General features: G+C 41.6%; 1 protein-coding gene across 1 annotated transcript; it reads left to right on the top strand.

Annotated features, from left to right (window-relative positions):
* FAM162A (family with sequence similarity 162 member A) lies at positions 1–26,810 on the top strand. The gene is made up of 5 exons (XM_065419936.1): positions 1–102; positions 3,525–3,656; positions 10,277–10,385; positions 15,775–15,883; positions 26,570–26,810. Exons 1-5 carry the CDS (start codon positions 84–86, stop codon positions 26,663–26,665), a joined length of 465 nt encoding a protein of 154 aa, XP_065276008.1. The 5' UTR covers positions 1–83; the 3' UTR covers positions 26,666–26,810.

Raw genomic sequence — 26,810 nt, 5'->3', positions numbered from 1 at the left:
GTCTCTGGCCCGGCCCCGCCCCGCCCCGCCCGAGAGACTCGGCCTCGCAGGGACGGAGGTTGGACACGCCCGGGCCCAGCACCATGTGGGCCGCCGCCGCCGGTGAGTGAGTGAGGGCGGCGATGGGGGCGGCTCCGTGCCGGGCAGTGGGAGCGGAGCGGGGCCGGGCCGACGGGGGGTTAAGTGTTACGGGCCGTGGAGGGTTAGAGTCTGGCCTCGGGCAGAGACACCGCGACGTGGTGGGTTTCAGGCCCGGGGAGGGGCAGCCATACGCTCCAGTCGTGACCCGTGGGGTAGCGTGGGGCGCGGCATGTGCGGCACAGGGGCCTAGGCGGGCGTTGGCACTTGGGCGTGAGGGGAAAGCAGGGTCAAGACAGCAGATTGCTCTTTTAGTTCCAGTTTTCATTGCCTGGCTGCATCTGTCACTCAGTTTGATGCATTCAGACTTCATGGGCCCATGTTATATTCAGGACAGAGGATCCCTTGAACTAGGGTCCGAAAAGCCAACTTTGCCAAGTGTACTTCGGATCAGAGAGTGGTGGAGACAAGTAACATCCCTTCCATCTTTCCTTTCTAGCTTCATTCCATGGGGTTTCACCTCTCCTCCTTCATTTGTTTCCTAGTTGCATAGTCTAGCAAATGTTGCAGACACACCCATGCTGTACCCCAGTTTCTGACTCCCTGACCCATTGTCCCTAGCTGCTTCCAAAGTGTTAGATGATGTTAGACCTGCCCTAAATCTCAGTCATGGGAAGTGGTGAAACTCAGGAATTAATTAATAGCAATTTTTAAAATGTCCCTGCTAGTAATAAAATATTTTGTAGTATGTGCTTCAGTGTAACATTTAAAATCTGTGTGGTTAATGAAAAGGACTGGAAGTGAAAATGTGACCTGCACTCTTCAGAGGTAAAAATCTATCCCTTTTTCACCAATCCTCCTATTTTGATGACTGCAATGAAAGATCATCCTACTAACAGCTTATTCTCTTGATTTGTGGCATAGATCAGGGGGTCCCTAACTTTTTGCCTGCCTAAGTCCTTAGTTGCAAAATGGGGTTGCCTACAATTAAAATGCTGCAGCAGCACAGTTGCACTACTGCAGGGAAGACGCTACCTTTAATGACAGGAAGGTTTCTCCTGTAGGTGTAGGTATTCCATCTCCCTGAGAGAGGGCAGCTGGGTCCACAGGAGAATTCTCCCGTTAACCTAGTGCTGTCTACATCGAGGGTTAGGTAGGTTTAACTTAAACGTGGATTTTTCACACACATGAGTAAATTTCCTAGCATAAACCTGCTCTACTTGTTTCTTGTTTTGTTGCGGTCTAGGGTCACAACTTAGTTACCGAAGAATTTACACATTAAGTATGTTTAGTGCGCTCTAATGTGACACATGCACTTGCATGTTGCGACACAGCTTTTTGAAGTCCAGCAGTGTGATAGAAATTGCACATCTAATCTCCGATGTGACACCAGTGGTAGATTGATACCAAAACTTGATGGACAGAAGTGCGCTGAATCCAGCTTCACACAAATTTGTTCTAGCAAATGGCATCCTCAGTATCAAGGTGCATGTTGAGAGTGCAGGGTATTCATTCTTGGCAGTGAACCAGAACTTCAGGAGAGAAAGTTGGGCATAAGTTTGATCACAGGAAATTTCAATGAGCTGTTCAGTTTCAGTTGCTGGCAAATCCATGGCATCAGGCTTGAACTGAAATAGGTTTTGCACCCAGTCATATTCTCACATCTAAATCCTAGTCCATAACCACAAGACTATTCTTCCTCACCAGTGTATGAACCTTTTGTCTATAGGACCCTCGCTAAAGTGTCCTAACAACAGTACACAAATTTAACCCTGTGATTTCAGACTTTAACTCTCTAGCTTTTGATCTTTAATGTTACTGCAGCTTTCGTTTCTGCTTTGTTCAAAAGCAATATTGCCAAACCAAAGCATTCAGTAATTATGAATTAAACCTCAGAAATAATGAAATTTACTTAACATCATGAGATGAAAAATACATTTTGGGTTCTTATTTGCTTTCTAGTTTTTGAACCTTCAGGGTATACTTGGGTCATAAGTGTCAAGCTCTCTGTAACAGGTAGGCTAAAAATTTACTTTTATTAATGTGAAAGCTGAGATTCCATGTAATCACTTGACTCCATGTGTTAGGGTTTTAAGAAAAACACCAAATACTGTGAGGCTTGGCAACACGGTAGAGTACAGCACAATGGCCTTAAAGGACTTGCAAAGAAGGGAATGGGTTTGTGTCCTTTTTTGCTTCTTTATGAAGGCTTGAAAAAGTATTTTTTTTTTTTTTTTTTTTTAAGTTTGGAGGGGTTTTTCTGCTTGTTTTTTACATTAGATGTTCAGGTTCTGTCGTGGCTGGAAGGAGTTATGTCTAGAGGACTAGTGAAAGGTGACATCACAAGAGCCAAGAAAATGAAAGTCATGCTGCCTTTTATTTTTTTGGCCACACTTAAAATTTTGGAGGGGGGTTGTTTTTCCCTCCCCTCCTTAACACTTGTTTAACTTTAGTGACTAACATGTTGGGTCAACAAAGCCTTTTTTAAAGATTCAGCACCCTTACCCTTTCATTTAAGGAGTCACAGTTCACAGTAAACGTTCCCGAGTCCTCCCAGAGATCTTACAGCAAAACCAGGGAAGTTTAGACTTAACATTCCAGGTAATTCTAAGGTTTAAAATAAAAAAACTGGGGAAAAAACCCTACTTGCTAATCCAGCATAAGGAGTAAAAAGGGGCACAAGCCTAACTTTTTTTAAAGGTGCCTTGCACAGGATTTTTAGTGCCTGAATTTTCCTCATTATAACTTTTCTAACAGTTTATAGATTTTAAGGCTGGAAGGAACTGTTGTGATCATGTGCTCTGACCTCCTGTATAGCACAGGCCTTAGAACTTCCCTAAAATAATTCCTATTTTTTATAGATGTGAATTTTCTTCTGTTACACAATAAGGCAGCTGTCTCAATACTTTGCTATTGCTACCTCTGCCTCACGTTTCTGACTTAGTTTTGGAGTATGACAAGCCTGGTGAAAACCTGGTGCACTTCCTTTAAGCAGCATTGCCTGGATTGAATGTGAGGCGTCTGAAAGCATTAACTGCATGCAATCATAATACACAGGGTTAGTGTTTAGGAAATTGCTTCCATGCTGCAGTTTTGTGTAAGGTTATGGTCAAGTTCAGGTGAAGTCAAACTTTCTTTTCTTCTGTCAGTCTCTGTTATATCTCCAGAGTTTTGTCCCACTTTAAACATTAGATTTTTATTTATTTTTTCTAATTTCCTTGTATAAACACATGTGCTTGCATATGTGTTCATGTATTTTTAAAAAATCTATCTGTGTAATGGATAACCAGGTCTACTGTAATTAAAGTTTAGAAGAGTTTTCTATTTAAAGCTCAACTCTTCTAAGTACTCTAAAATCTGCATGGTTACTCAGATTGCTTTGAATTTTTTTGAGTTACTTATGGATTGTGTTCAGCCCATTACTGCCCCTTTCTTCTGTTTTCTAGGCAGAGCTACTAAGATGTTGGAAAGGAATGTTTCTTCAATTCTGAGACCAACTAAAGGAATGGATCTGAAGATCAAGAGAGGTTTTTGCAGTCAATCACAGGAGGGGAGCAAACAAAAGCCTGAAGTAGGGGGTAAGCTTTTTTTCTCTTGCATCTGAAGAAGTGAGGTTCTTACCCACGAAAGCTTATGCTCCCAATACTTCTGTTAGTCTTAAAGGTGCCACAGGACCCTCTGTTGCTTTTTACAGATTCAGACTAACACGGCTACCCCTCTGATACTTTTTTTCTCTGAAATTCAAACATATCAGTGTTCCTATTAGAGTAGATACCAGACTAAGGAACAGGTATAAAGAACTGCTTAACAATCATGAAATCGAGAACATAGATCAAATGTCTTACATTTATATAGTTTATATAGCACATTCATTCTAAAGGATACTCTTCACAATGTGATTTGTGTGTCAACCAAGCATTCAAACCATACCTAGGGATCATTATCACTCTGAAATGCAGCTATCTCTGGGAAGGAACGTGGTAGTTCAAAAGCTCATAGCAATGCCAGCCAACAAGTTGGTTCAGAAAGTGAAAAATTTCTTGCACGCTGAAAACTTCAGCAGGTAGCCAGAATGTACTGAGCAAGAATTTAATCAAATGCAAGGCCCTGCTCTTTTGAAAAGGACTTAAGTTTTCCCTCCCATTCAAAAGACAGGACATTAAACTTACATGTCAAATCCAAGACTGTCTGTATTCCTAATCAAAGGAGAGATTTTTTTTCTTTTTAGGGATAGCCTTCTATTCTTAGTAGGTTAAGAGAAGTTCTTGTTTGATTGTTTATGCATTCAGAATCTCCCAGTTGCATTCTATAACTAACCACTTCCTTCCCACAGTCGGTCTGTTTTTATATTTGTGAGTGTTATGATAGTGTTGGGAATTCCTTAGCAGAGCCCTTCCCACAGCAGGCAGTGATCCACTAGAAGTATGCTGTCTCTGCACTGCAGGATCATTTTGAGTTTGCCACTGACCTAGTTCATCCTTAAAGATGGGATTCCTTTTTCTTTCAAGTCAGTGGTAGGTCTGGTGTCAGATTATATTTTTAAGATTAGAATGGACAGTGATAATCTATACTGGATAATCTATACTGCAACAGACCAATTATTGACTTGACTGTCAGTGCCAATGGGTAAAAAGTAGGGCTGTCAAGTGATTAAAAAAATTAATTGTGCAATTAATTGCACTATTAAACAATAATAGAATACCATTTACTTAAATATTTTTGGGTGTTTTCTACATTTTCTAATATATTTATTTCAATTACCACACAGAATACAAATTGTACAGTGCTCACTTTATATTACTATTTTTATTACAAATATTTGCACAGTAAAAAACAAAAGAAATAGTATTTTTCAATTCACCTAATACAAATAATGTAGTGCGATCTCTTTATCATGAAAGTTGAACTTTGTAAGTTTACATTTATACTTACAAGTTTACATTTACAGGACAAACAAGTCTGTTTACATTTGCAGGAGATAATGCTGCCTGCTTCTTATTTACAGTGTCACCCTGAAAGTGAGAACAGACATTTGCATGGCACTTTTGTAGCTGGCATTGCAAGGTATTTACGTGCCAGATATGCTAAACATTTGTATGCCCCTTCATGCTTCAACCACCATTCCAGAGGACATGCTACCATGCTGATGAAGCTCGTTTAAAAAAATAACGTGTTAATTAAATTTGTGATTGAATTCATTGGTGGAGAATTGTCTGTCTCCTGCTCTGTTTTACCCGCATTCTGCCATATATTTCATGTTCTAGCAGTCTCAGATGATGACCCAGCACATGTTGTTCATTTTAAGAACACTTTCACTGCAGATTTGACAAAACACAAAGAAGGTACCAATGTGAGATTTCTAAAGATAGCTACAGCACTCAACCCAAGGTTTAAGAATCTGAAGCGCCTTCCAAAATCTGAGAGGGATGAGGTGTGGAGCATGCTTTGAGAAGTCTTAAAAGAGCAATGCTCCGATGCGGAAACTACATAACTGAACCACCAAAAAAGAAAATCAACCTTCTACTGGTGGCATCTGACTCAGATGATGAAAATGAAAATGCATTAGTCCACACTGTTTTGGATCATTATTGAGCAGAACCCATCATTGGCATGGACACACATCCTCTTGAAGGGTGGTTGAAGCATGAAGGGACATATGAATCTTTAGTGCATCTGGCACATAAATATCTTGCGATGCCGGCTACAAAAGTGCCATGCAACGCCTGTTCTCACTTTCAGGTGACACTGTAAACAAGAAGTCAGAAGCATTATCTCCTGCAAATGTAAACAGACTTGTTTGTCTTAGCAATTGGCTGAACAAGAAGTAGGACTGAGTGGACTTCTAGGCTCTAAAGTTTTACACGTTTTGTTTTTTTTAAGTGCGGTTATGTAACAACAACAAAATCTACATTTGTAAGTTGCACTTTCACGATAGAGATTTCACTACAGTATTTGTATTAGGTGAATTGAAAAATACTATTTCTTTATCATTTTTACAGTGCAAACTTATGTAATAAAAATGTGTGCACTGTACACTTTGTATTTTGTGTAGTAATTAAAATCAATATATTTGAAAATGTGGAAAAACATTCAAAAATATTTAATTTCAATTGGTATTTCATTGTTTAACAGGACGATTAATCGTGATTAATTTTTTTGAGTTAATCACGTGAGTCAACTGCGATTAATTGACAGCCCTAGTAAAAAAGGGTTCTTAAATATGAGGTTTTAGCCACATTTGTATTGAAAACAAAGCAGAAATTGCCCCCTTTTGCTTGTGTATGGATTGGGGGAATAGGTTTGGAAGAGAGAGGCATTGAGGGTCTGATCCTGTGCCCATTGAAGTCAACAACAAAGCTCTTGTCAACTTCGCTGGCTTGGCACATGGTCCTGAGACCTATAGTATTCTTAGGAAGAGCTCTTTATGTCGCCAGGTAAGATAAAGGCTTATGCTCCATGGCAAACTGGACTTGTATTCTGTGATCCTCTGGTGTGGTAAACAGGAAATTCTGTAGCAGTTTCATTTTAACATTTTTAAAATGAGGGTTTTAATTAAATACAAAAATAATCAGTACAGCCGCTGATATTGATATTAAATTTCCTCCTAAGGCAAGAGAGAGTGAGTTTCAGGATGGATTGATTTAGAGCAAAACAATTTAAATCACCAAGCAGAAAATTGATTGAAATAATCAATTTTAATCATGTTTTGCATTAACATTTTTTAGTTATTTCCTAATGAAATGTTGATTCGTATTGGTTGGTAACCATTACAACATGTTGATTTGCGACCAGGTCTACTCTTCGCATTACATTTGATGCTTCTTTTTGTTAGTCAGGAGGCTTTGCTAGATCTATTCACATTTATTTAAGCAATTAGCTTAACTTCTGTTTGTTTAATTATTAATTTTAACTTTTTTATATTGCATTTCTTTATTAGGTGGTGAATTTTTATTTGTGATTTTGTGTCCAGCTCTATTTGGATGGAAATTCAAATTCAGTTAAAATGCACAAAACAGCATTTTACCTTTTATTTAATAACTAAAAAAGACTACCTTAAACTTTTTTTTTCTTAGGTATCCAGCACAAAGATTGTGTTTTGTTTTTGTTTTTTTACTTAAATGTTCAGTAAATCTATTAAATAGTTTAGGTAGATAATTTTATCTGTAGTTAGTAAATTGAACTAATTTGTTTCTGGTCACCATGTCCTTTTGAGATTTTAGAACTAGTAGATTTCATCCTCACATCTAGTTTTTATTCAGAGATTAGAAGAGGAAAAACAAGCTTTCCTGCTTTTTCATCTCTCAACTTGTTTCTTACCTTTGAATGAACTAATCATTGAACTGAACTAGTTGAGTGAAATGAAAATATTCTCACTGCTCCTGCAGAAGAAGTTATTACTGTCAAAAGCTGGTTTTAGCACTTCAGCAAACTCTGGTTCCCGCTGCTTAGGCACTGAGTTTCACTAGTTCAGTGGGCTGACTTGAAAACTTTGGCAGCAAACATGTACTGCTTAATATTTTTGGTAGCTATTTCAAATGATTTTAATAGATTATAATAAGTTTAAACCTTAAATCTGAAATTGACAACTTATGTTAATTTTAAATAGGTTTACTTTTTTTATAAACCGTATCTAATTTAAATAATCATTTAAAAAAATTGTTAATCCACCTTGGGTAGTTTGTAGCTGTGGGATGTGTCCATCCCTCTAATGTTCCTGTTACAATGATTAGCAGTGACATTGTTGGTGATAAAGTTTATATATAGGTTTTATAGTTAGCAACTCATTGAGATAAACGTGGGCAGCTCACAGGTTTTGGGTAATATTTTGTGGCTGCTTGCTGACGGAGGATGACAAAATGCATTAGTTATTCCTGGTTCATGTTTCCGAGGTTGTCTTCACAAATATGAGGGCTAGAAACGTAAGACCCTATTCTCTACTTTTTCACATTCTTTTGTAGTAATTTCTAGCTGTGCAAAGTAGATGTAAAATGCTACCAGGTTAGAATGGTAGTGTATGACACTTAGCCAGTATGTTACAGTAGTGCAGTATTTCTCAGACTCTTGAAAGCTGAGCCTGCCTTCAGGAAAACAAAACCAATCTCATCCTCTTCACTCCCACCATGTATTGCTAAAATTGAAAACATTGGTAGGCTATTCACAATATATTTCCTCTTCTTACAGTGAAATAGTTAACCAAACATTGGCTTCTAAATTGTTGTCATTGGCATGTGAGCATGCCTAAATGTTAAATGACTAAAGCGGTTCACGTCTGAGGCTTTCTACAAACTCAGGCAGACTTTTCTGCAGTGGTTACATTTGAATCACATTTTAAAAGGTTTTCTTCTTAACCATAGCAACTGGAGACTTACTTTTATTTTAATGAAAACTGAATCTCTCGAGCCCCATTGCCGCAGCTAGTCCTTCAACATGAAATCACTAAGGGCAAGTCATGCCTGACCAACCTGATTGCCTTCTATGATGAGATAACTGGCTCTGTGGATATGGGAAAAGCGGTGGATGTGATATATCTTGACTTTAGCAAAGCTTTTGATACGGTCTCCCACAGTATTCTTGCCAGCAAGTTAAAAAAGTATGGATTGGATGAATGGACTATAAGGTGGATAGAAAGCTGGCTAGATCGTCGGGCTCAACCAGTAGTGATCAATGGCTCAATGTCTAGTTGGCAGCCGGTATTAAGCGGAGTGCCCCAGGGGTCTGTCCTGGGGCTGGTTTTGTTCAACATCTTCATTAATGATCCAGATGATGGGATGGATTGCACTGTCAGCAAGTTCACGGATGACACTAAGCTGGGGGGAGGGGTAGATCTGCTGGAGGGTAGGGATAGGGTCCAGAGTGACCTAGACAAATTGGAGTATTGGGCTAAAAGAAATCTGATGAGGTTCAACAAGGACAAGTGCAGAGTCCTGCACTTAGGACAGAAGAATCCCATGCACTGCTACAGGCTGGGGACTGACTGGCTAAGCGGCAGTTCTGCAGAAATGGACCTGGGGATTACAGTGGACCAGAAGCTGGACACGAGTCAACAGTGTGCCCTTGTTGCCAAAAAGACTAATGGCATATTGGGCTGCATTAGTAGGAGCATTGCCAGCAGATCGAGGGAAGTGATTATTCCCCTCTATTCGGCATTGGTGAGGCCACATCTGGAGTATTGTGTCCAGTTTTGGGCCCCCCACTACAGAAAGGATGTGAACAAATTGGAGAGAGTCCAGTGGAGGGCAACGAGGGTTAGGGCACATGACTTAGGAGGAGAGGCTGAGGGAACTTGGCTTATTTAGTCTGCAGAAGAGAAGAGTGAGCGGGGATTTGATAGCAGCCTTCAACTACCTGAAAGGGGGTTCCAAAGAGGATGGAGCTCGGCTGTTCTCAGTGGTGGCAGATGACAGAACAAGAAGCAATGGGTCTCAAGTTGCAGTGGGGGAAGTCCAGATTGGATATTAGGAAACACTTTCACTTGGAGGGTGGTGAAGCACTGGAATGGGTTACCTATGGAAGTGGTGGAATCTCCAACCTTAGAGGTTTTTAAGGCCCGGCTTGACAAAGCCCTGGCTGGGATGACTTAGTTGCGGTTGGTCCTGCTTTGAGCAGGGGATTGGACTAGATGACCTCCTGAGGTCTCTTCCAACCCTAATCTTCTATGATTCATGCCCAGCAGTTTAGGAAATACTATCCTATTGTAACATAGCTAATACACACTTTCTGCAGGTGTAATAATAATAATAAAATGGAGATATCCCATCTCCTAGAACTGGAAAGGACCTTGAAAGATCATCGAGTCCAGCCCCCTCCCTTCACTAGCAGGACCAAGTACTGATTTTGTCCCAGGTGTAACTTATGATAAAAGGTGCAAGGCAGTGGAGAACCAGCCCCACAATATTTTTTTTAAAAATTGAATACTTTGATTCTGGAGAATGATTCTGTGAAAGGTGTGGGTTCTGAGGCACATTCTGTGCCTTCAGAATTGCAGAATACGTGGGGCCCTGGGTAAAGTTCTGTCACCTTAAGCTTGGTTCAGTTCCACATGCCCTTACAGCTTCTCTAGGAGTGCTCATGTGATATTTCTGCTCCTTCTTTAGTTACAACAGAGCTCATGCCTGCAGATTTGTGTTGCTCACCCTGACAGTTTCATTAAGCTATGATTATTCTGTATATTGTAACTTCTCTTCCATATTTGCTATAGGGCATTCCACCTTCAAAGTACCAGGACACAAGCCTTCAGATTGGGAAAAGAAGGTTCTGCTGTGGTCAGGCCGTTTCAAAAAAGTAGATGATATACCTGAGACTGTCTCGTAAGTGCCAATCCTGAAATTATAAGTACACTAATGTATGCCTACCGAGAAACAAGTTACTGAATGAAAGTATACAGGACTGAGTATCGGTTCTGCAGAGGTGTGACGTCAGGAACATGATATAATTGAAATATAACACTGCTGTGATCTCCATATCCTGATGTAGAAGGCATGCAGTTGCTTAGATTAGCCCCCTCATGATTTTCCCAAAAGGAAGATGAGTAAGTAGAAGTCATTTCAATAAAGGAGACCCTGAACCAGCTATTTTTGTCCTAAATTTTTTTTAAAAGCTTTTGCAAACCTTAGTATGAATAAAAATATTTTCCTGATTATTATTTTTAAATGTCCATGAAAAGTGTTTTGTTTGTTTCATGAAAAGTAAATAATTCAATAATTATTGAAACAAGACACTTAATATAAACCATATGATCATAAATAATATTTATTATTATTATCAATTATAGACCTGAGGGGCGAGAAGTCAATCTCCCTTGGGACTTAAACTAAGCAAATAGTAGATTAGGCCTGTAATGACAATAAAACTTTGTCAAAATTTCTCTGCAGCAAGTCTAGCCTCAGTGCGAACACTGTGCTAGTCTTTGAGAACCAGAAAGTAAACTGACCATTTTAGACTCTCTGTCCATGCAGGATGAAATGTAAATCATACTTCAAAAAACTTGTTTGAATAATTACACTTGGCGTTAATAATGTAGATAAGGACTTTTCTTTTTTAAATGAGTTATGTTGACAATGTCTGTTTAAAATCCTTTTGTAAAAGTGAACCCCACATGAATTACTTTGCACCATTTTGGGAATGTGATGGGGCCTGTGGGACTGCTGTGCCCCCCTGAACTCTCTCCAGCCTCGGCTGTCTCTCACAATTGCTTGCTAGTGACCAGCTGCAAACCCCTCCAGGTGCTGTTATCACTCAGCATGACAGCATGTGGAGCCCCACACCCAGCTAGATTGCATGAATGCTTCCAGAGCCACTCATGAATCATACAAAGAAAGGCACCAGACCCAAATCCTCCCAGCATTGTATCTCAGGAAAATACTGTCTTGCACTGCTCAAGACGAGTAATGCAGATTTATTAATTGCTTCACCACTTCATCAACGGAAAGTGGATATACACCAGCCGTTGCTGAGTCTCCAGGCAAGGTTGAGCAATTCCCCTAGTGTGGCCTTATGCAGGTGAGTCATTGCATTGTAGCTCCCTTGCTGGACAATGGTGGTTGATTGGTTGGTTGATACCCCGCGGGGTGTTGGTTACTTTCCTCGTGGTTGCGTCTGGGGAGCTAATATCTGGCTGATTCCTCAACTTACAGCATGTTTTAGTGCAGGGGTGGGCAAACTTTTTGGCCTGAGGGCCACATCTGGGTATGGAAATTGTATGGCGGGCCGTGAATGCTCACAAAATTGGGGTTGGGGTGCAGGAGGGGGTCAGGGCTCTGGCTGGGGGTGTGGGTTCTGGGGTGGGGCAGAAATGAGGCGTTCAGGGTACGGGAGGGGGCTCTGGGCTGGGGCGGTGGGGTGGGGGCTCCGGCTGGGGGTGCAGGCTCTGGGGTGGGGCTGGGGATGAGGGATTTGGGGTTCAGGAGGGTGCTCCAGGCTGGGATCAAGCGGTTCGGAAGGTGGAAGGGAGATCAGGGCTGGGGTTGGCGGTTGGGGGGGGAGGGGGAGGATCAAAGGTGCAAGCTCCGGAGGGTGCTTACCTCAAGCTGCTCCTGGAAACAGCGACGTGCCCCCTCAGGCTCCTACACAGAGGCACGGCCAGGTGCTTCTGCGTGCTGCCCCATCCACAGGCTCTGCCCCTGCAGCTCCCATTGGCCACAGTTCCCAGCCAATGGGAGCTGTGGGGGCGGTGCCTGTGGATGGGGCAGCGCACGGAGCTAGACTTTGCTACATTTAAACCAATCCACCTGAAATTCCACAGGCATGAATTTATACCAAGATAGAATTTCTGTGGAAATATGGAGTCAAATTGGAGAAAATGATGGTCAAAAAGTGTGGTGACTTCATTTTTCTAATTTTGTAGTGTTGTTTTTTTTCGGGGGGGCAACACTGAAATGAAATATAGGTTGGCCCAGAAGTTTCAGATTTGGACTACTGTGTCATTCTATGGCAGAATGGAGCTATTGACACATTCTGGACTGTAGGATGTTGGAATTATTATTTTGAGTGATTTTCTTTCAAATTATGAGCATTACAGTGTTCCTAACACAAGTGACTTATGAGCAGTTGTCTATACCTGTGTGCCTGCTAAACAATGCACAAGTGTCATGTGCTATTTAGGGGGCATGCAGGTGGTATACTATATATACTTAAGTACACTATATCAAGTGGATCATAAATTCGTTAGTCTCTAAGGTGCCACAAGTACTCCTGTTCTTCTTGTCCACATGCTTGTTGACACCTTCAAAGAATTCTAATAGAGTTCCTTACATCTCTCAGTGCAAGGCAAATTTTCCACTCCTCAGTTCCTTCTTGTGGCTCTTCTCTGAACTCCAATTTTTTAACTTTTTTTTTTTTTTTTAAAGTGTGTACACCAAAACTAGACACAGTATTCCAGTGGTGGTCTCGCACTAGTGTTTTGTGCAGAGGTAACCTCCCTATTCCACTGAGTCTTTTTCTGAGTTACTGCTTTTCAAAGGTATGTCTACACTGTGGAGTCTGTACTGGCATAGCTGTGCCAGCACAACCCCCTACTGTATGTGCAGCCTACATCAGAGTTTTTTTTCCTGTCCGTGTAGGAACACCACCTACCCAAACTACGTTAACTTCACTGATCGAAGCCACCTTCTGTTGACATAGTTGCACCTACGCTTGGGGTTTTGTCGGCATAGCTGAAAAGCGAGGGTGTGGGTTTTTTGTTGTTGTTGTTTTTTTTTTCCACACCTTTGAGTGACATAGCTATACCAACCTAACTTATAAGTATAGACCCATCCAGAAAGTAAGGGGTACATTCTTTGTTCAGAAATTTATTTAGCTGTAGTAAAATTCACGCTCTTTCTTTTGGCCCAGTGTACTTCAGGATCCAGATTGTTCTGTTTAAGTGACCTGCTGTTATCATTATTTACCACCCCAGAATCTGCATACTTTATCAGCACTGTTTTATATTTTCTCCAGGTCACTCCTAAAACATATTAAATAGCATTGGCTCAAGCACCCACCACAGGAGAAAAAATTACTGGGTATTAAAGGACTCTTTATAGTAGTGGAGAAAAGCATAACAGGAACCACTGGCTGGAAGCTGAAGCCAGACAAATTCAAATCAGAAATAAGTCACGTACTTTTAACAGGTTGATTAACCACCTGAACAAACCGAGGGTAGCAGCGGATTCTCCATCTCTTGATGTCCTCATATCAAGACTGGCTGCATTTCTGGAAGATATGCTTTAACCAAACACAAGTTATAGGGCTCAATACAGGAGTAACTGGGTGAAATTTAATAGATTTAATGGAAATTTAATTTAAAGAAGTTCAGACTAAATGATCTGGTGGTGGACCTTAAGTTCTATGAAGCTGATCGCTGTGGGACCACACTAGAAACACTTGCAGTTGATGATTCCTCACTATTGGTTAGAAAATAAATACAGCATATTTTAATGGATTGAAAACTGGCTTTTATGCCAAATTTTTAAAATCAGAATGTCATGCAGTCAGATGCCTTACAGAAGTCCAAATATACAACATCAGCACAGTTACCTTCATCAGCCAAATTTGTAATCTTAAAAAATTACATAAAGTTCATTTGACAAGACCTATCGGCCACTATCAACCATATTGGTTGGCATTAAGTATATTACCATCCTTTAGTTCTTTGACTGTCTCAGATTAGCTGTTCCGTTATTTTTGCTGGGATTGATGTCATGCTAACAGGCCTATAACTACCTGGTTGGTGCCATTTACCATTTTTTGGCATGACATTTGCTTTCTTCCACTCATCTGTAACTTCTCCAGTATGACTCTTTTAAAAAAAACAAACAAAAAACTCTCTTCTGGAGTATTAGAATTCTATTGGAAGGATATCGTTTTCTGAACTCTATAGGTTAGTTTAAAAGGTTATTGTCTCTATTAAATTCTGTAGGTCTCTGTTTATAGAAAACACACCTTCAAATTTTGTCCCATGGAGGCCCATTTAGCATCTGTATCCTTAATACTGCTCACTTTTGTAGGGGTCCACTGTAACTGAAATACTAAATATCAGTTGTATGTTCTTTAATGTTTAGCCCAACCTGAGACCATTGACTTATTGATAATTGAATTTGAAGTACTTACAACACAAATCCTTTAATTCTTCTACTTTGCCCTCCATAGAGGGCATTTGGAAGATCAAGATGACTGAAGCTGGCCTTGTAGGGAACTCTACCTCCTTAAGAGTTAACAGTAGGCCAGGCTGCAAATGTCCAGAAGCAATTGATATAGCTGCAGATGTTGGGCATATCTAGATAAGATCTACTGAAATTTGCAAGAAAGTCTCTACAGGGCAAAACTTGCATGGTATAAACAATCCTCCATCTTCAGTTAAACCTTCTTGAGAACTGTTCCAGAAGACAGTAGGAAGTGAAGTTTTAGACTTCTACCAAGAGCTGCTCAAATTTTCCTAGGGGCATAAATTGCCAGTGAACATATTGGAGATCGCTGATATGAAATCTATATTTTAAAAATGTTTCTAATTGCAGCTAGCATTTCCAAACCCGGTGCTGGAGGAAGCCATCTTGCTGAAAAGTTTAATTTATGGTGCAGAGTGTTTAAGCCCAATGAAAAAAATGTAAACCAGTTTTGATGCACCTCCACCCCCAAAAGCTCAACTCTTTCACAGTTTAATCTTGCTTTTTACCCTGCACACTTTCAGGATGTGCTCATACTAGAAAAAAGGTGGTTGTACCATATGGTAACATGGTAAAATCCTAATGTGGAGAAGGCAGTTTGTAGTTTTTACATGGATTAGCAAGTTGAGGTAAGCACTGGGGGAAGCTAGTGGTAAGAAAACACTATGGTAAGAACACACTTCTTTCCCCCCTTCTTCCCCTTACTGAAGACAAGATTTGACTGTCAGGCAGAGCAGAGGGGATATGGTATTCCAGTGATCTGAAAATGCAGCATTGTCTAGCGATTAGAGCAACGGACTGAGTGTCAGGAAACCTGGGTTCTGTTCTCAACTTTGCTAATGATTCGTTCTGTGGTCTTGGGCAAGCTACCTCCCTCTGTCTGTAAGATGGGGATAGTGCTTTGGGGGGGGGGGGGGGTGCTGGTGAAAGGCCTGATACAAATGCTAGTTTCTTGACAGTAGATAGTATGGATTCTTGTTTATCAAGATGATGAGATATCAATAGATTAGAAGCTACAGTCTCTGATAATGATTTTGGCCTCCCTTTGCTTCATGAGGTTTGAGTTGATCGATGCTGCGCGAAATAAATTGCGTGTGAAGATCAGCTACCTGATGATTGCCCTGACAGTACTGGGATGCATCGTGATGGTCATTGAAGGAAAGCGGGTGAGTACAGTACTGGATAGTTGACTGGAGCTGAACCTTATCCCACAATCCTCAGATCAGTAATGAAGTAATAACAAATACTACTTAAAGCAATAAACAAATATTAAAATGAAGACTCTACCACTTCCCCAAAACTCACCCAACACCAAAATGCGCCCTTCCAGGAGAGACAGAGCGCTACATTTCTTATAAATGCAGCGGTTGTGCCTCTGTGGGAATGTGCACAGTTCTACTTTATCCCTTCATGTGTGTGTACTTCGCTGAGGTAGCGCTCCTGGAAGTGCATACATAGGAGGTGAGATGCTGTGCAACTTCTGTTGTTACAACTTCACTGGGATTTGAGGATGCCTGTCACTTCCTGGAAGTGGGTCCATAATAAGAGGTACTGCAGTGTGTTCTCAGGTACCTCCAAGAAGTCGTCCTGAGAGGAGTTTAGGGATGAGGACCCTCCCAATAGATAAATGGGGCAGAAGAGGGTGGTGGTGTTTCCCCTCCGTCATTTAGATGCTGCAGTGATTAGGTTGGTTCTTTATAATACGTTTAAGATGTCATCTCTTCAAATTTTTCTGCAGGGTCCATTGTATTTTGGGAGGAAACATAGACAATCTGGGACACTTGATTTAATCCTACATTCAAATAATACTATTTAGGGAGGATGTGGGGCCTGGCCACAGAGTAGGAAGGCCCAAATTTAAGTTGCTGTATATGGGCAAAGGGTGTTGCTCCTAAGCTGGCCCAGCATGTGCATTCTCACTGAAGTGCACCAAACCAGAGTAGAATATTCTACTGTGCATGCTCAGGGTACCATTTGCAGGTGTTGCTAAGTTTGGAGAAAACCGTAATTAAAATTATAGATATCAAGTCCCATTCTTAGTGAAGACTATTGATATTGTAAAATGTCAAAGTTCAGCTGTGTCTGAGGTATCCTCCACCTCGAAATCAAAAGGTGTACAACACATTTGCATATTGGGTAAAGTGTATGTTTGTTTCAACTGAACTAAAAAATGACTGAAGGGATTTTCCTTAGACTTTCCAAAAACAAATTCACTTTCTGGCAGAGACCAATGCAGTAAGCCCCCAGAGTTATGAGTTATTACTGTTTAAGAATTGCCCAGGCATCAAGGCTGCTTAGAAAAATTAAGACAGAGGACTGAGAGGAAAACAAAAAATAGACCTTAACGTCTAACAGCAAGTATCTGAGGAAATATACGATCACTGCAGCCTTTAACAAGAGCCCTGCAGCCAAAGACTTCCACTCTTTCCCGGTCTGTGAATAAATGTATTAAAACATAAAATAAGTGAATAGCAAACAGTAAGATATATGGAAGGATGTGGAAAAATTGGAAAGAGTCCAGTGGAGGGCAACAAAAATGATTAGGGGGCTGGAGCACATGACTTATGAGGAGAGGCTGAGGGAACTGGGATTATTTAGTCTGCAGAAGAGAAGAATGAGGGGGGATTTGATAGCTGCTTTCAACTACCTGAAAGGGGGTTCCAAAGAGGATGGATCTAGACTGTTCTCTGGTACCAGATGACAGAACAAGGAGTAATGGACTGAAGTTGCAGTGGGAGAGGTGTAGGTTGGATATTAGGAAAAACTTTTTCACTAGGAGGGTGGTGAAGCACTGGAATAGGTTACTTAGGGAGGTGGTGGAATCGCCTTACTTAGAGGTTTTTAAGGTCAGGTTTGACAAAGCTCTGGCTGGGATGATTTAGTTGTGGATTAGGTCCTGCTTTGAGCAGGGGATTGGACTAGATGACCTCCTGAGGTCCCTTCTAACCCTGATATTCTATGATTTTGTGATATATGATGATGCCATGTGCAATAGTGGAAACATAGGGAACTTGATGGAATCTAATATTATGATTAAATGAAGTTATATGTATAAAAGGGACATTGACTGTAAGATACAGTTTTGGGTAAAATATTGTAAACTTTACTCCTGGGGGATTTCTGCACCAAAAAAATTAAAACGTGTGCAGAATTTTTAAAATTCTGCAAACTTTATTTGTCAAAATAATACTATATAATCACGCTAGTATCAATTATTTTGGTAATTTATTTCAAAATACCTGTTAGCAAGTACGTATCTAACAATGCAGACACAGAAATAAATTTCTCCAGGAGAGATAAAGAAACCCCTGTGACAACCCAGTTCCTGGTTCTCTGGCCCTTCCCCACCAGAGCCCAGCCGGGGAGGGGGGGGGACGGACGGACACACACACACGCACCCTTCCCCTCCCCCTCCCCAGAGGGCAGTAAATAAAAGGACCTTAAACCAAATAGTATGTTTTTTATAAGGACACTTGATCACAGAGTGGAATAATCAGAAGTGTAACTTTGATTAATAGTGCACAGACGCAGCTCAGCCACATATCCCAGCAACCCACTATTGTTGTTATAAGAAAGAGAACAGAAATGGTGAACTTATACAGCTGTTCTGGCCAGCCAGAGAACAACCATTCTTGAAGTGACTTTACTTCAGTGATTCAAGAGAATGATTAAAGGATTAAAAACCATGCCATATAGATTAGTGATAGACTCAGAGAACTCAATTTTTGTAGCTTAACAGAGACAACATTAAGGGGGGACATGACTGCAGTTTTTTAGTATTTAAATGGGGAACAAATATTTAAGAATGGGCTCTTCAGTCTAACATGATCCGATGGCTGGAAGTTGAAGCTAGAGAAATTCAGACTGGAAATAAGACCTAATTTTTTAAGTGAGAGTAATTCACGATTGAAACTATTTAATAGATTCCAAGGTTGCAAAGGGCCATTGTGATCACCTAGTCTGACCTCCTGCGTAACGCAGGCCATAGAACTTCCCCAAAATAATTCCTAAAGCATAACTTCTAGAAAACACATCCAGTCTTGATTTAAAAATTGTCAGTGATGGAGAATCCACCACAACCCTTGGTAAGTTGTTGCAGTGATGCGATGACAATTTACACTAGTTGAGGATCTGCCCCCAAATATTTGCCATCAACAGTCCTGGCAAAAACCTCAGTTTTCTAAGGCTGGTCTTTAAATAGAAACAAACACTTGTTGAAGGAAATGTAGATATTCCTATCTTCCCTTTAATTCAGTCACTGCTTTTTTTCGCTTACAGAGCTGAAAACTAAAGTGTATAGTAAGCTGTTTCTGTAGCTCTACTATCACTTAGATGTTTTATACATAAGGGCTTCATGATTTGCATTGCAGACAACATGCTAAATCCTATTATGGGTGTATGTAAAAAGGCTGAGGTTTTTATTTCTAAAAACAACTGATATTTTAGTTACTCATGTTTATTAAAAAAACTTTTCATAGAATCATAGAAGAGTAGGGTTGGAAGAAACATCAGAGGGTCATCTAGTCCAACCCCCTGCTCAAAGCAGGACCAACACCAACTAAATATCCCAGCCAGAGCTTTGTCAAGCCGTGCCTTAAAAACCTCTTAGGACGGAGATTCCACCACTTCTGTAGGTAACCCATTCCAGTGCTTCACCACTCTCGTAGTGAAAAAGTTTTTCCTAATATCCAACCAAGACCTCCCCCACTGCAACTTTAGACCATTGCTCCTTGTTCTGTCATCTGCTACCACTGAGAACAGCCAAGCTCCATCCTCTTTGGAACCCCCTTTCAGGTAGTTAAAGGCTGCTATCAAATCCCCCCGCACTCTTCTCTTCTGCAGACTAAATAACACTGCTCTACAGCCAAAATGCTTCTGAAATAAATGTAGTCAAACTTTATTAATTCTGGGTCACAGAACGAAAATGATGCTTAAAATTGTTGATTGGCTCTAGTTTTCAAGATATGCTATTGGGTCAGTATATATGACCCTTGACTTGGGAATGGCGGAGGATAAGTGAGTTATAAAGGGAAGGGATCTCAATTTAAACCAGAAATGACTAAAATACATCTTTGACTGGATCTATGAATAAATCTATGACTGGGTTTGGACAGTACTTGCTTTTTAGGCAAAACAATGAATGATGCAATCTGAAGCTGGTATTGCGTCATACATGATATGAATTGCATCATGTTATTCCTAGAAGTCATGGATGATGCAATCATAACGAAGCTTACATCACTCTGCTGAACAAATTGCCCTATATCAGCTCTAGAAATCATACAGTGTCGTGCTGTCTTATTTGTCAGTGTTTGACTTTGCAAAGGGACACATTTCTGTTTAGCCAAAGTGAGCAGAGATGCCTCGTACTTGTGTGAACAGTGCAGATAACTTCTGCTATGTTTGTGGTGAAGTGACTTTTGCATCACAAAAGCGCAGTATAACCACTATGGTTAAGAAAGCCTATCACCTTTATTTTGGCTGCAAAATTGGAGATCAGGACAAGAGGTGGGCCCCACACATATGCTGCAACACTTGTGCAACAAATCTTCGCCAGTGGTTGAACAGGAAAAGGAAATCTACGCCTTTTGCAGTGCCAATGATTTGGAGAGAGCCAACAGATCATACCAGCAATTGTTACTTCTGCATGGTGCCTCCAGTTGGGAAAGGTGTGTCAAAGAAGAAAAAGTGGACTGTGCATTATCCAAACATTCCATCAGCTATACGCCCAGTACCCCACGGAGAAGGACTGCCGGTTCCTGATGCACCAGAATCATTCTCACTTGAGTCAGACGAGGAAGAGGATGAAACTTCTGATCCTGAACCATCAATGTCACAGGACCCACATTTTCTCCCATCCTCCTCCTCTGAACCACACCTCATAACACAAGGTGAACTGAATGACCTTGTCAGGGATTTGGAACTACCCAAGAATAAGGCAGAGCTGTTGGGCTCCAGACTACAGCAGTGGAATCTCCTGGCAGGTGATGTTAGGGTTTCCATGTTCCGTGACCGTCAAAAGGATCTTGTCCCATTCTTCTTCATGGAAGGTGATCTTGTAGCCTGCAACAACATCCATGGTGTGATGGCAGCCCTCAACATCGTTCACGATCCAGATGAGTGGAGACTGTTCATTGATTCATTGAAGACGAGTCTTAAAGCTGTTTTACTGCATAATGGCAATGTTTTGCCAGCAATTCCAGTTGATCATGCAGTCCATATGAAGGAAACCTATGACAACATGAAACAACTTTTGAGGTGCATAAACTATGACCAACATCAGTGGCAGCTTTGTGGCGATTTGAAGGTTGTTGCTCTCTTGCTTGGTCTGCAGACTGGATACACAAAGTACTGCTGTTTTCTCTGCGAATGGGATAGTCGTGCAAGAGATTCCCACTACATCAAGAAAGATTGGCCACTCCGACAGTCATTGGAGCCTGGGAGGAAAAGTGTTCAGCATCCACCACTTATTGAATCAAGGAAGATTTTGTTACCACCCTTACACATCAAGCTGGGTCTGATGAAGAACTTTGTCAAGGCCATTGACAAAACACAAGCAGCTTTCAAGTACCTCCGTGGAAAATTTCCAAGGTTAAGTGAAGCTAAGATAAAGGAAGGTGTCTTTGTTGGTCCTCAGATTCGTAAACTTCTTCGAGATGATGCATTTGACCATGCACTGCGTGGCAAGAAAAAGACGGCATGGAAAGCCTTCCAGTTAGTGGCAATAAATTTTCTCGGAAACAACAAGGCAGACAACTACAGGTTGTTGGTGGAAAACCTCCTCAAGGCATACAAAAGCCTTGGTTGCAACATGTCACTAAAGATACATTTTTTGCACTCTCATCTAGATTTTTTTCCACCGAACTGCGGAGCAGTGAGCGACGAGCACGACGAGCAATTTCACCAGGACATTGCAACAATGGAGAAACGCTATCAGGGCAAATGGAGCCCATCAATGCTTGCAGACTATTGCTGGACAGTGACAAGAGATGCTCCATTTAATGAATACAAGAGACAAGCCAAGAAGCACCGAGTAGACACTGAATAGGACTAAACTATGTACAGAATAGTTTTTTGCCTTTTGTTTCATAATAAATTTTATTTATATAACCCTTTTGCTGATTTTTAAAGTGTTACATAAACAGGACAGGTGAAATATTATCATGTAAAGCAACCATAAACACACGAAAAGACCTAGGTTTACAGTTTATGATTAAAACTCTACTATCTACACAATATACATAGACATAAAATGTAAAAACTTAAATATCTTAGAAACAGTAGCCAATCAGTTGTTTTAATTGTCATATTTGAATTCAACACATCAAAATACATAATAAATAGCACATTTTATCTCTGAAGCAGACAACTTCTCAAAAATTGTAGACCAGTGTAATCCCAGTTCCCTCAGCCTCTCCTCCTAAATCATGTGCCCCAGCCCCCTAATCATTTTCGTTGCACTCCACTGGACTCTCTCCAATTTGTCCACATCCTTTCGGTAGTGGGGGGCCCAAAACTGGACACATTACTCCAGATGTGGTCTCACCAGTGCCAAATAGAGGAGAATAATCACTTCCCTCCTTTTGATCATTGTGTCAGAAATATTCCCATTACCCAGAATGCTTTGTATGGGTCTCTAATGTCAGTAACAAATGTGTATGATGTTAGTGGATCCAGTAATGTTATTCCTAAACTGTTATTTCAGAGCAGCACCGATGAAAATAGTCTGAGAGAAAATATCATTGAGTGTATTAGCATTATTATTAATTATGGAACCTACAGGACTTAATTGATCAGATCCCCATTGAGTGTGCAAAATCACACTAAAAGCCATTCCCTGTCCTGCGTAGCTTGCAGCCTACATTCATGAGGAGAAAAGCTCCACATTCTGGGAAGTAGGACTAGTCGGGGTGTTATCCAAAATTTAATTAGTTTTGGCTTCAGGAAGTATTCATAAACCAGTCCCACTTACTAATCTATTGTATATATGAAAATATTCAGTGAATTTAGCAGTGCTGTGGAGTACTTGTGAAGTGTCCAGTGTTGGTATTTACCAAGGATCATGGTGGATTCTCCATCACTGCCTATTTTAAAATTAAGATTGGAAGTTTTGTAAAAGATCTGCTCAAGGAATTATTTTGGGGCAGTTCTGTGGCTTGTATTACACAGACTAGATGATCACAGTGGCCCTTTCTGGCTTTGGAATGGGTGAATACGTTGTAAAATGAACTGTGAAACAAGTTTAAAGAGCATCAAAGAATATGGAGGGACTTTGTATAATTTATCCAAACACTAAACTAGACACTTCAGCAGCTAGCAGAGTGTTGATGGAGAAACTGAAACTTGAGCAAGCACAATTGCAGAGATGGACAAGGGCTGCACCACAAAGGGACTCATGGGAAGCGAGTGGTGGCTGTAAGTTGGTGACCAAAGCAAACCAGTCCGTGTTCAAGGTTGTATTAAAAGCTATGCCCTGACTTGTCTTATACAAGCTGGTCTGACAAGATGTGTTGAACAAAAATACTAGAAAATTCCAGCTCCAGTTGCAAGAACTCAAAAGGTGGTGTCTTGGTCCCTGACTGGATGGTGAGAGAGGAGGATTCTCATTTTGGTTGGATATTTTGAATCTTTGGAAGAAGTATTGGTCACTGTTTGACTGGTCCATGTCAGGACCTCCAAGATGATGAACTAAGTTGGATCACGCAGCAGAAATGGGATAAAACTGCTTGTTTCCTTCAGCACATCACTTCCCAAAACCCAAAGTCACCAGGAAAGGAGAAAACTGAGGTCCTCGACTGGCCAGCTGGGGGGAGTCCTGGTGACATTGAGTATCTATCTCAGATAAGCACTTTTAAGTGTGTCTATTTTCCAGCAATTTGGGTTGCCCACTATGGCACCAGTAAGAACTGTAGTTACGTCTGTCCTTCACTTACCTGTGATTGCTGTGAATAGTAACTGAGCTGAAACACACACACACACACACACACACACACTTTATTGGATGACTGCTCAAATCAGTTAATTTATAACTTCCTGAAACTGGGTACCTAATTAGTAAGGAAGTATATGTGCTGTTGTGATTTAAAGATTGTCAGAGTTACAGTGTACGTCCTTGTTTTGTAACAGGTTCCAATCAAGATTGATGTAAAGTAGCTTTTAAACTGAATAAGTTCCTGTTAACTAAGATTGTAGGACACTGTACCTTTGTCTACCGTATTTAAAGGATTCATAGTGCCTTTCAACTTCTAGGTGCATACAGACATAAAACAGACCAACGTACAAGCCTCTTAAACTGCACTCAATCTATACAGTCTTCATAAATGTCGTTTGTTACGTAGTTAGGAGTGTTAGTCAGATCCTGGAACTAAAATCCTTCATTGTTAAGTAGGTTAAAAGGGTTAACTACTAATAGATCTATCGGGATGGAGACCTTGGTGAATTGGCAAGGAAGTAATTGACCAAATTATCTTTGACTTTTCCTTTGACTTCCCGCACCATGTTAGCAACACCGGAGTTGATAACCAATTGGCACAAGTGGGGCCTTATTCTGCGGGGCTCTTTTTCAAAAATCTAACCAAAGTCACCTTCCCACAATAGAAAATAACATTTATACTCACTATCGTGGTTGTAAGATTTAATTCTGAAAACCTAAATGTTTATTTTCACCAATTTTCTAGCTTGTTAGCTAAATTATAGTTCAATATTCATTTTATATCCCATACCGAGGGAGGCAATAGGCGGACCGTGGCCCAAATCTGTATCGCCAGGTGCTTTTCAGTGGACCCCGGGGGCAGAGGTGATGCATGGGCAGGGCATGTGGGGTCGTGACCCCTCCTCCCCCATTACTCTGGATGCCTCTGGAGGATACGCCCAGAAGGGAGGAGGCAGCACGCTCCTGGCAGCTAAACTCTCTGTGTGTCCGTGCAGCATGGGGAGAGAGGAAGAAGCAGAGTGGCTGGCTGAGCTCCTCACCCCTACATGGGGATGTTTTGCCTTCCCTTCTGCTGGAGTCCTAGGGCTGCTGCTTGCTTTACAGACCATCTTCAGGTGAGAGGCAATGCATGGGACTCCAGCAGCAGGGAAGGCAAAGCAGTCCCATGTGGGGGTAGGGAGGGGACTCAGCCAGCCACCCTGCTGCTTCCTCCCTCCCCATACTGCACGGACATAGAGTGTGCCGCTGGCAAGGGGAGTGCTGCCTCCTCGCTTCTGGGTGTCCTGAAAAATGAGGGGGCCACATGACTCCCCAGAAACTTTAATTTGTGCCCCCCCCCCCCGCCACAGCTACGTGTTGCCTCTGCGCGTGGGCTGAAGCTGAGCTGGGGCTGGAGGCATGCAGAGACGTGTTTGTGTGTGTCTGGGGCTCAATCGGAGCACACACCTGGCCTCGTCTCCCCCCATCCCCAAGCAGTCCCCGGAGCCCACCGTCCCCAACCTCATGCTTCCCCACCCGTGAACAGTCCCCAGAGCCGCTCCCCCCCCCCCCCATTGACCTCATGTCCTCCCAACCTCTCATCCCCAGAGCCCTCTCCAGCCACCCCGCCCCCACTGGCCTCTTTCCCTCCCCAGTCCACCTCCAGTCACCTACTTGTGCCACATCCTGTCCTCCCCACATCTCCCCAGGGCTGCTATCTGGAGTCTTCTTGCTGGTTCCTGCTACCTGGAACCTCCTTCCTCCCCCTCTGCTGTCCCAGCCCCCAAAGGGGCATCACACTGCTAGCTGGATCATAGTCCAGCAGCTTCACCTCCTGGCTCTGAGCTCAAAAATATTCACATACTGACACCCTGCTTTGCTGACCAGATCCCAGCCCATACCCATTCCTTTCCCCCTCCCCCCACCTCTGCTACTTGACTCAATTGGGAGCACAGAAGAATTTTGGGGCGGGGGGGCGGCAATCAGCAATGCTAGGGAGCGCAGGTCAGCCCTGTGTGTTCCGTTTTCAGTTTAGGGAAATACTTTCTGGGCAGGGAGCTGGCAGGTGATGGGGAAGCTTGGGAGGGCAATCGGGGGCTAGGGGAGGGGAGCTGGGTGTGGGAGGTCTGGACCTTGACTATACCATGACCAAGAAATCTGGACCTTGACAAAAAAAAATAGACTACCGCTGTCCAATATTATTAGTTGCTTCTGTTAACAATACTCAGTAAAATGCTCCAAAAATTAAAATTCAGCTTTCATAGAATCTTAGAATATCAGGGTTGGAAGGGAGCTCAGGAGGTCATCTACTCCAGTCCCCAACTAAATCATCCCAGCCAGGGCTTTGTCAAGCCTGACCTTAAAGCTTTCAGGTTAGCTTCTTTAGTTAAGCAATTAAAATTAAAAGATCCCTAAGAAAGGTGGTTCAGATATGCTTACACCAGCCAAAGGCAGTTTCAACCCTAGAGGCGAAAGTTTGGGAGAGTTATGAGTGAGTGGGAAGGGGGATTAGAATGGAAGCCGTTCTTAAATATAGCAGCAGTTGCTACTGGAATATGGTCTATCTACCTTTACTTTGTTTCCCAAATTCTCCTGGCTTTTGAGGAAGAGAGAAATTTATTACCATTGAATAGAAAAAGGGAAAGCATCTGCCAGAGCCATCAGTATATTGGCTTAATTCAGCCCTAAGGAAATGAACTTAAACCAAAAGAATTCTAGGATTTTGTGCCTTCAGAATTTATTTTAACCCCCTAGCTCTGCCTAGCATTAAAGCTGACATGTTACAAAAGAGCATCTAGGCATGAGAGCTGTTTCTCTGTAAGGGAGCATTCTTCAGATATATAGCTCAGACTACCAGATGGTTTGTTCATTGCTAGTTCAAACTTCATCTCTACAGTACCGTAAGTAACATGTTCACTCTCCCTTTATCATACTATTGTAGGCTGTTGGAAGGCATGAATCCCTTACAACCCAAAACATGGAAAGAAAAGCTCGCTGGAGAGAGGAGGTTGCTCAGAGTGCATCTGCCAAACCGTAGGAGAGGGAGGAGACCTGGTGAGGAGGATACAAAGATGATGCTTTCTTCATTGATGAGAGAGGGGTAGATCTTCATGTGTTTTGCTTTTACATTATGGTCCTCTGCTCTTATGCTTTAGGAAAGACAAATAAATTATTTTGTAGTA

Source organism: Emys orbicularis, chromosome 1 (genome assembly GCF_028017835.1).
Source record: "Emys orbicularis isolate rEmyOrb1 chromosome 1, rEmyOrb1.hap1, whole genome shotgun sequence".
NCBI classification, from domain to species: domain Eukaryota; kingdom Metazoa; phylum Chordata; order Testudines; family Emydidae; genus Emys; species Emys orbicularis.
This window is presented reverse-complemented; position numbering and strand designations above follow the sequence as displayed.